General features: G+C 45.9%; 3 protein-coding genes across 3 annotated transcripts; 1 reads left to right on the top strand and 2 right to left on the bottom strand.

Moving 5' to 3' along the window:
* Positions 1–1757: 1757 nt before the first annotated feature.
* PPTG_17459 (hypothetical protein) lies at positions 1758–2475 on the bottom strand (the record flags this gene model as incomplete). The annotated part of the gene is made up of 3 exons (XM_008915206.1): positions 1758–1889; positions 1962–2368; positions 2421–2475. The coding sequence occupies 3 exons, from the start codon at positions 2473–2475 to the stop codon at positions 1758–1760; spliced, it is 594 nt and encodes a 197-aa protein (XP_008913454.1).
* Positions 2476–7929: 5454 nt separating this feature from the next.
* PPTG_17457 (hypothetical protein) lies at positions 7930–8983 on the top strand (the record flags this gene model as incomplete). Its single annotated transcript, XM_008915205.1, has 4 exons — positions 7930–8436; positions 8504–8595; positions 8657–8810; positions 8873–8983. 4 exons carry the CDS (start codon positions 7930–7932, stop codon positions 8981–8983), a joined length of 864 nt encoding a protein of 287 aa, XP_008913453.1.
* Positions 8984–9814: 831 nt separating this feature from the next.
* PPTG_24108 (hypothetical protein) lies at positions 9815–10102 on the bottom strand (the record flags this gene model as incomplete). The annotated part of the gene is made up of 1 exon (XM_008915204.1): positions 9815–10102. The coding sequence occupies one exon, from the start codon at positions 10100–10102 to the stop codon at positions 9815–9817; it is 288 nt and encodes a 95-aa protein (XP_008913452.1).
* Positions 10103–10492: the final 390 nt, after the last annotated feature.

The raw sequence follows: 10492 nt of genomic DNA, 5'->3' as shown, positions 1-10492 counted from the left end.
CACCGATTGACGAGCTTGATGGCAGGTCATCGCGTACGCGCCGTAATATGCACTGTCGAACAGTCACTGATATATCGTACATAATTCCGCGTTGTAATTCATTTTTCATTTTTACAAGCGTTTCCACAGAAATAAAGTAAAAAGACATGTAAAATAACCACTGCCCGAACACCCAAATTGATATCTTAAAGTGCTACAAGATGTGTCAACTCCTCAGTAACGTCAAGCATGATGTCAGCGTAGTGTGTTAGATGAATTGCATGGACACCGTACTTTCGCCTGTGAGTATGTGCTCAATCATGAAACTTGTCGGGAGTTCCTCAATCACTCGAAAAGGTCCAACCTATCGAACCATTAACTTCTGCCCTGTCATCTGGGGATCTGCCCTTGGCCGTCCGCACCGCCCATGCCGTCTTGGTAGTCTTTCACAAGCTGTGGCGTTGGAGCTTCGACAATATCGGCATCTGCCCGTCTCGACAGTGTTGCTGGTTGCGTACTGTAGCCGGTTGCGATGAAGTGCACCGGCCGGTTGTCCATCTAGGACACGGCTATTATGCTGGGTTCTGCCTTGGACCGAGCGATTCGGTACGACCCTCACACCATGGACTTCGGCCGCTTCGCTTGCTTCTAAGGGATCGACTTGCAGTAACCACGTCTGTTGGTCTGGATTGTACCGACATGATACAGGCCACGTTGCAGGAGGATGGAGGAGAGCAGTACGCTGGGGTAGAATATGTCCGTAATAATAAGTCGTCGCTTCGGGTGCCCATCGAGGACTTCTTCAATGTTGCGTAGTACAGCGTTTGGGCCTTGATTCAGGTCAGCCCTATCACTGTTCAGTCGACCTTGGTAAATTTCCGCCCTGTACATGATAACACGTCAACACTGTATGTTGATATCATGTAGAAAACAGGAATAATAGCGTACCATACCTGTAGCAGTAGCCGCCGTCAGCATCACACGTCAGGAAGCACTTGGTTCCCCAAGGGTGTGGTTTTCCACGCAGGTACTGGCGCATGGGGTTGTACTTACTTCTCATGGGAATCATCCCTTCATCAAACGCGATCCGCTGGCCGACCGTCATACCTAACTTGAAGGTGCTGTTGATCGTGTCGGCGATGGGCTTGATCTTCCAGGTTTTGTACTTATGCGCGTCGGGGCCATGATTGTCACTGAAGTGCTGGAACCTCACAATTTCCTCGAAGCGCCTCCTCGACATGTATCGTCCAAACGTCCCTTTGGAAACTGCGCCTTGTGCATCTACAGCCCAGCGCTTCGAAATCTTCTCTCGAAAAGGGCACAACGTCCGAGCACACAGAAGGCCGATGAAAGTGACGAGCTCATGCGCCTGGATGGGCTTGAAGGACAGTTGCTCCTTCTGCACCTGCTGCAATGTCTTCATATTGTACCCTCTCTTGGATCCGGCGTTGATGAGCCATAATCCCGTCCGCCGCGAGAGTTCGATACTGTAGCTGATATCGGTTTGACTCAGTGGCAATCGATAGCCACATGGACTTTGGCAAGAACAAGAATTATAGCCCCTCCAAACTGTTCCTCAGTGCTTGTGCTAGCTCCGTGGGTGCAGCAGTTGCGTGTGCGAGCTCGGCAGCGGGTAATTGCAGAAAAAAATCTATAGCACAACACAAACAAGTATGATTAGTGTCGAATACTGGGTAAGAGGTACATCAAATCGGCGATCTCCTGTATAGTACAGATCGGTACGCACTGTCGGCCTCGCAGTATGTCGTTCAGCCAGCCTAGGCACTCTCGCGTAACTGCTCCTTGGTCATCTTGTCAAATGGGGATCCAGCAGAAAGATCTACTGCGTCCTCTTCATCGCTTGTCGATTTGTCCTCGCTCGCAGAGCTCCCACTTGTGCCTTCAACTTCCTATTCCCCATCATCGTCGTCGACGCAATAGTCATCATCTTCGTCCCCAGAGTCCATTTGATCATTACCCACCGAGATGTCGACGCTTTCAGGATGCCCACGCCCCAACCGAGTCGGTGGTTCACGTGTAGGACTCATCGTTGAAGGTGAGACCGGTGTCGACGGGGGTACTTTTCGCGCGCGCATCTTAGGTGTGGTCTTTGCTGGTGATTTGGTAGGGGCTTTGGCGGGTAGTTTGGTGGGCGGGTTTGCGGGAGACTTGGACATGGGCTTGGGCGGAGCTATTGGGGAGGACTCGGAGGGAGACTTGGTCGGAGCCTTCGAGTACGCTTTAGCAGGTGGCATCTCCGCGAGTGATTTGGTTGGCGCTTTGGCTGGTGGATTCGCGGTGGGCGAGTTTGCGGGTGATGGCGTGGGCGTCTCGGCCCGCGTCGGTTCAGGTGTTGGGCGTTTGGCAGGAGGGGCTTCGTCGTACAGAACTGTGGTAGTATTAGTAGATGAATAGAATGCGTATTTGAAGCGAACGCGTACCTTCAACTGGCACATGCTGCCAGACTTCGTCTGCGCCATCAAAATAGTCAACCATGTGTGTGCCATTCGGTCGTTTTTCCCATCCTGCAGGTATGAAGAAGCGATTCTCAGTTGATAGGCCCTTCAGGGTTTCAAACCGCCACCCAAGCTTCCCCAATTCGAAATCTCTAAATCTCGAGAGACTCTCAGCCACGAATTATACCCCACGAGGGTAGCAACAAAGTTGCCCATCTGCCTATTGGTGCACACGACTTGAACTTTGTATGAAGACACTTGGTTTCACTATGGGCCAAAATCTCCTGATTTCTTATCCTGTATTATACAGGATAAGGAAAGTGCTTACCATGTAGAATACAGGAAGCGGGGCTAGAGGGGTTAAAATCGATGTAAGAGCATTTAACTGTGCTCCATATTGTACTGCTCTGCCTTGTACTATTTTGTGTTGTGTTGTTCGCGTGGTCGGCTTCAAGATCACACTGAGTACTGTTTCACGATCTAGTCCAGTGAACACTTCCATCGGCGACTTTCCCATTAACGATCGCACCGGTGTCTGATTGAGATTAGATTTCACGACAGACAAAAGATACTCCCAATTGTTTTGAGGTTTACCTGGAATTCCAACAGCATTAATCCCATTACTTGTAATATATATCGGTTTATCCTCTCGGCTGTGCCGTTCAACCACGGTGTATATACTGGCACAAAGGGCACCGAGTCTACTCTTAAGTTCATTCATCATGGTATTGCGGAAATGGGATCCATTATCAGAGATCTAGATACTATATCAACCCACAGGTTGTGCTAACCTTCTATGTGGACTATCGTGTATCGAAGTCATGAAATACGCAGAGCCCAGCGCAGCAACTTCCCTCGCGTGTGTTTCTTCACGTCTTCTGACGGAGAAAATATCTGGATCAATTTTAGAATGATCATAGAAAACCTTGAATCTACCTTCTCGCTCCAAAATATGAGATGCACGCTCGTACAACAGGATATGATTATTTTTCTTCAACAGACCAATAAACTTGTGATCCTCTAAAACCTCCACCCTGGCAAATCAAAAGCTCATGAGCTTGTTCTTCAACTGGGATCCCTTCTTTCCAGACGCACAATTGAGTTAACCCTTTCGCGAGCCACTTTAGTAAACTATAGTATACAAATCTAGGATAGTCGGTATCAAAAGAAGGCATTTTGCCTCCTTTAAGGCGAGAGATGGACCACCTTCAAATTCTCCAAGTGTGATTTGCTTGTTTTTTTATGCCCATAACAACCTGTTGTAAACGTACTTAATTATAAAAGAAAACATTTTGCCTCCTTTAGCATGGATACATTGTCGTACTTAGTTGAAAAGCAGGAAAAGGGGGCATTCTGCTTCCCTTTATCGCGAAAGGGTTAAGCATGGATACATTGTCGTACTTAGTTGAAAAGCAGGAAAAGGGGGCATTCTGCTTCCCTTTATCGCGAAAGGGTTAAAGGGGGCAAAATGCCTTCTTTTATAATTAAGTACGTTTACAACAGGTTGTTATGGGCATAAAGAAAACAAGCAAATCACACTTGGAAGATTTGAAGGTGGTCCGTCACTCGCCTTAAAGGAGGCAAAATGCCTCCTTTTCATACCGACTATCCAAGAGTTGTACACTATAGTTTACTAAAGTGGCTCGCGAAAGGGTTAACATGGATACATAATGCCTCCTTTTGATACCCACTATCCAAGAGTTGTACACTATAGTTTACTAAAGTGGCTCGCGAAAGGGTTACCATGGATACATCGCCGTACTTAGTTGGAAATTAGGAAAAGGGGGCATTATGCTTCCTTTTATCGTGAAAGCATTAAGATAATTGCCCATCCAAGATCGCTTGCATCGGGTAAAAGACACAATGTCGTCTTATTTTCAAGGAAAATATAGTTTGGCTGCATTAACGATACTCTGGAGAGCTCCAGTATATGCACTCCGTTCACCTCTAGTCCATTCGAGAGAAACATAACCTGTCGATCGTTTTGTTCTGCTGCGATTGACCAGTGTCGTATTAAGCTTAGCCTGCATGGGCTCAAACACTCTGGCATAGTCGACCACACTTTCCCTAATCCAATTACAGGCACACAGAAAACGCTGAAGGTCTGCTGCTGTTTTTGGCATGGGAAGTGAGACGAAGGCTGATAACCTCTCAGAACCCCGTCGGATCCCATTACCATCTATTTTCCGCCCACACCAAGACACTCCAAACGCCATGAGTACGCTCTTCTTTGCGTTCAGCTTGAGACGATATTTGGTAGTAAGCTCGTAGACAACTTGAGATTGGCTAGGAACTTTTCCTCAGTGTGTTCATAGACAATAATATCATCAATCTTGATAAGAGCCCTTCTTCAGTAGCGGTTTGTACACGGTTTTCATTTGATTCTGAGAATGCAACGCCGAATCTGTTGCACCTTGAGGGACTTGTAGCGGCGGGTATGTCATAACGCAGAACATCTCTTCTGATTCCTCAGCTACCATTACCTACCAGAACCCTTTGAACATATCTAACTTGGCGATTAATTTTATGCCAGCAGCGGAGCTTAGAATAATTGAAAAGTGAGGATTAAGCTTATTTCGCTACAAAAAAAAAGATGGAAACGGATACATAGAAATTCCGGATGACTTCCACTACTAATACCATGTGATACAATCAGATGATGAGGACGCTCAATCTGAGCAAACCGGCTGATGGTAGCTTACTATAATTATTCGAAAAAAACACTAGCAGTTGCTCTATGTAACCACCCACGCTTATAAATGACCCTTCCCACACACCACAGAAAACGACCCTCCTCACACATTACAGTTGTATTGGCCCACCACTAATATCGGAGTGCCTGTGTCCTGATGAGCGACGACGCTTTTGAGGCAATAGCAAGCGTATCGGGGAAAGCTAGACCGATCTATGAGGATATATCAACTCATGCATCTGAAGAGGACGCCATAACAGCTCTTCACTGTGTGGATTCATCTGAATACAAGCATCTTCGGGCTTACGGAAAGCCTCCGAGGCGTGTCAGTTTGTATCGCTGCATCTCGCATGCCTCCTGTGAGCGAAGGATCAGATTTATCAAGCGTACAGACTTCTCTGCTGTAGTAGCGGTTGCTTCTACTACTTGTTTTTTTTTGTAGAGGAGCATGGAGAGCATGAGGGCGAAGTCACTCATCGCAAGCGCTCTGGGATAGACATGTCCTTGAAGCCAGAAGTCGATAGTATGTTGAGAGGAGGTGCGGGGCGCCAACGCATTCGACTGCTTTTTGTTGAAAAAGTATAAGAAGGACAATGTGAAGCAGGCAAAGGGGAGAAATTAATGCAACCAGAAAAACGGTCCTGCATCCGAAAAAATGTCCTGCACTTGAGGACAATATGCAGGGCCGATTAATGACCATGTATTAAAAATTATTTCAATCTACTTACGCTGAGTAGTCGGGCTTTTTCGTACAAATATTCTTTTTGAGATAACTTTCTTTTTTCTTGTCATTTTACCTTGGTTCTGCTTTCTTTTCCCTCGATTAGCAACAGGTATAATAAAGTCGTAATACGCTGCTGGAATCGTTAATGTCACTTTATCGGAATGAGCGGGAGCACGACGTCTTTCCATTGATATGTCATCACACATTTGCAAATATTTTGCAGCCTCCAGTTTTAATTTGGTGACGAATACAAGAATTTCGGGATGGGCATCTCTAATGTGACGTTTGATGGCGCAATTATAACTTTCAATCGGATTGTTTGTTCGATTTTACAAGTGCATCTCACTATCGACATAAGCATTGACGTTCCAAAGCTCGGGGTCAAACGATTTTAACCAAATTTGAGTAAAATAACTCCAAAATGATTCCCATTCAGTGCGATAGCCATGTGACGTTATCAATGACGTGACAAAGGGAATTCCCTTTTTCTGAATCTCGTCAATAGGTATCACAGTAAGAGAATCCATCACACTGCGCGTCATTGCCTTGTTGATTTGTTCTACTGGAATTCGAAGATCTATCAGCTTGCGACGAATAGCTTGTTTCCAGTGAAATAAACAGCCAATTACTCGTGTTCCCTTAAATTGATCACGTATTACGTTGATAAGGGCTGTTTCGAAGTCACAAGTGACACTTCCAGGAGACAATTTCATTCCAGTCAACATCTTGATACGATGCAGTACTGTTGTGTATGTCATTTCATCCTTGCCTTCCAGGAGAATGTAGAGTACCGGAAGATACACGTCAAACTTTGAGTCGTGTCCCATCACTATTAGTGTTTGTTTGAACGGGGCTGGTGTGATGCTATAAGTTGCGTCAATGAATAGCGAGACGCCTCGAATCTTGAGAAGACGTATGAGGTCAGGATGACCCAAACCGACGATTCGCTGAGCTTTGCCGTTATTGTTGTAAAACGTGTTGAATTGGAGAAAGAGTCGATCATCCAAATCCGAAACGTTAACGTAGGGTGACGTTTCAATTTGTCGGAACACATCCCCACCGTTGGCCTGTCTGCGAACGTAGCCAATAAAATTAATAGCTTCGTCACGTGGCATGACTGTCACGGCTCGATCCGGATGCATTTTCGTCATCTGAAGAGAGAGTCTTTCCCAAAGCCGACTTGGGAGCGTCGTCTTCGCCAGTAGCGCTTCTGTTTCGATGAGACCCTTCATTTCTTCCGTACTGTCGATAACGCTGGGTATTGCAGAAATTTGACATGTATGCGAAGCCGTCACTTTTGCATGTCCGCTGGCGACGATGAGCTTGCCCTTGCACTGAGTTGATCTGTACTTTGAGCATTGGTAGTAATTAGTGTCCTTGCGATTTGTGTTACCCGAGTACTTGAAGCCGTTGTGAAACATTGAAAAAGCAGAGGAGGCTTGTCTTGGTTGTCGGAATATTATAGAATGACTACGTAATTAACTTGAGCAAACGTTTTTCAAGTACAGGCATTAAAACAAATTTCTAAGAAGCTTCCCTGGCAGCTTACATAATGCTGTAACTCATTACGTAATTTGAATTATCCGTAACCTTTGATCTTGAGATTATACCTCTGCGAATTGGAGAAGATGGTAAAAAAAAATTAAACACTTATTAATAAGTGCTTGGATTTTGTTTCTCACACCATTACATACGAATTAGTGTACGGGGTGTTAGAAATGTTGTAATCATTTATAGCCGGTCATTAGCGCACTCGTTTGTAATCGCTTTACGATCTTGAGCTAAAGTCAACTTATCACCCCGCTATTGTTACAACATCCGTTATCTTGTGATGGTAAAATTATGGGACGCACTGCTCATAGGACGAAGCTTGAGGCAGCTGAAGCCTGAGAAAAATAGGCTCAGGGTTATGATATGCAAGCGAGTTGCACATTTTTGGGTTGCTTCACCTTTTTCTGAATATTTGATAAATCATTGTAGGACTTTCTGTAGGACATATTCATAGGTTGCAGGACATTTTGTAGGACATAGTTGTAGGACATATTTTCGGATGCAGAACCATTTTTCTGGCTGCATTAATGGCATTCCAGGCGAAGATCCCGGACGAGATTATGCTCAAAAACCGAAAGGCTTCGCTGAAAAAAGTCAGTAGAAATGCTTGGGAAATTTCGAATTTCACTGTCAAGATGGAGTGGACAAGTCCGCGGATGTGCACTGATCCTGATGTTTCTTCGGTTGGATGGGAGGCTCGTTTTCCTCAGCAGTTTCTCGCATTGGTGAAACAATGTACGAAATTCTGGATCGCTAAACATGAAAAGGAATATGCTTCGTGGTTCACTACTCAGTACCTTGGCAAACGCTGGGGGACATGGTTTTGCACGCTGGCAGCTCCTGCGGTGTTGCCTTCCCAAAACCCAATCGAATCTCACCATCAAGCCCTTAAAACTGTCTGCGTACCCTCCAAACACGCTGCTACACCCGTGGTTTGCAACGATACACTGCCTCCCGTGCTTTACCTCGACTGCGACAAACCTATGAAGAGCTTCACTCACTTTGCTGAGGGGCCAGTAATTGGGGAAATGGTTGTACACGCACGCATCTTCGCAAAAGAAAAAAAATGTGTTCAAGAAAATAGACCCTGACGATGAGCAGAAGATAAAATCATTCGTCTTCAATACTTGGGAGTACGCTGTGCGATACAACAATGCAACAGGCCAGGTAGTCAACGCCACGCGTGCTGAACGGTAAAGACTGCGCTAAGTGTAACTTCTCGGTTCTACTTTAATTAATGTGTTTTTTACTTAGGTATTTGGACTCAAAGTCAGGGAAATTTCGAAAGGGATCCAGAGTTCCCGACTGTCAGCTGTACTACTTATCATTACACGAAGTACAAGTGGTACCACCGGTCTACACGGCTGCATTCCGCTTGGATCTGAATCCAATTATCCCTGCAAAGCAGGTAATTGTGTACTTTTACTTTTTTTTAAAGTGAATTCTGACATTGCTGATAATGTACCGCAGATTCGAGCCATTCGCTCGCGGTATCAATGTGACTGCAAAGGATTTTGGACGTCTGGATGGCTATGTAGCCACGTTCTTGCTGCTATGTCGCTGATGAAAGGTATGACTTAAAGACAGCGGTACTCCATCTCCCTACCCGAAAGAAGAGTGGGGGATAACGCAAGGTTCGGAACGCACTACAGGAAGATGACACGGGCTACTATGCAGTGTCGAAACTGGAGAAAGATCTAGTGAAAAAGCCGTCAATGCCCATAGGATGGAATATCACTATGCCAATAGTGCACAGGCGAGGGTGGTGCAATAACCAGACGCAACGTACCGGGTAGATTGAGGACTGGATATATTGTGAAGGACCCAGAGGCGTCTTCAAGTGGACTGTTCGTTTTCGAAACAGACAAGATATGAAATTTGAAGTTGGCCAGCTCGCAGCATTGATCAACGCAGCAGATCGCGATGGCCTAAACGTCACTGGCAAGCTCTTTCACGATTGACCTCTGCGTCAGATGACGTGACATACCTCTTCTCACAATGTGAGAGAGTCACATGGCATTACCAATTGACAACACAAGGAAGACAGACTGCCCATTTTGTTTGTAATCGCAAAAAAAAAATCGCTTAGTATTGGAATGCATCTCACCTAGCCTATGGTTTGTTTTCATCCTTTTTTGTATAGCAAGTAAGCCGCACCCGAAAAGTGAGACATCGTGCCAGCTATGGGGACCGTCCTGTTGTTCACCCTTGTGTAATTATTGGCTACTCGAAATTCGTCTTTGCATCCGGATTTCCGAACTGGTATTGCGTTTGATACCCACTTGCTTAGGTTGTTTTTCTTTACAAACCCAAATTTCAGTAACAGCGCGACGTGTTCACCCACGAACTTCAATTGTGCTGGCGGGTATCGGCGAGGTTTACAACGTACTGCTTCGGCCCCTGTCTGCAGTGTCACCACCAAAGGTTAAACCAATGCTGGTTCATCTGGACCAATCCTAGTCCCCATAGTCTATGAAACGCCTTGCTTAGTTTGGTCACTTTCTCCCGGAATTCAGTGTACTGGTCGTCACTCAGCACCACTTTCACCTCTTCGCACATGCGTTCCAGCTCCCGTGCGATCTCGTCGTCCGCCACGTCACCGACTACTGGCGCTTCAGGTAGGTCGTCTTGGTTCAGTTCGATGTGAGTGTTCGCTAACTGTTCAAATGCCCGCTTGACATCAATACCCAAGCGTTTCATCACTGCCCCCCCCCCTAGTAAAAACTCCTCTTAACCCGTATCTGGACACATTGAAATCTCCACCACGCCATTGATAAGGACAGTATACTCCTCATCGTCAGGTTCGTTGGCTGACCTCTTGGCGCACCCATCTTAATCATTAGCTGTCACCAACGAATTACGAACTGCAGATCGCTTCACCTTCCAACTCTTAGACATATGTGCCTTTCGAGCAACTTTTTTTTTGTTCTGGTGTCGCCACCGGGCAACCACGCAACCAATGTTCCCCCTTACAGTGAAGACATCCTGTCCGTTGTGGTGGGCGTTGTCGTGCTTTCCGATTTGGCGGGTTTAGCGACTGAGTACTTCCACTAGATCCAGCACCAGACGGTTTATCTCCATTTACTCTGC

Source organism: Phytophthora parasitica (genome assembly GCF_000247585.1).
Source record: "Phytophthora parasitica INRA-310 unplaced genomic scaffold supercont2.68, whole genome shotgun sequence".
Classification (NCBI taxonomy): domain Eukaryota; phylum Oomycota; class Peronosporomycetes; order Peronosporales; family Peronosporaceae; genus Phytophthora; species Phytophthora nicotianae.
Note: the sequence above shows the minus strand (reverse complement) of the source record. Positions and strands in the feature narration are given on the sequence as shown.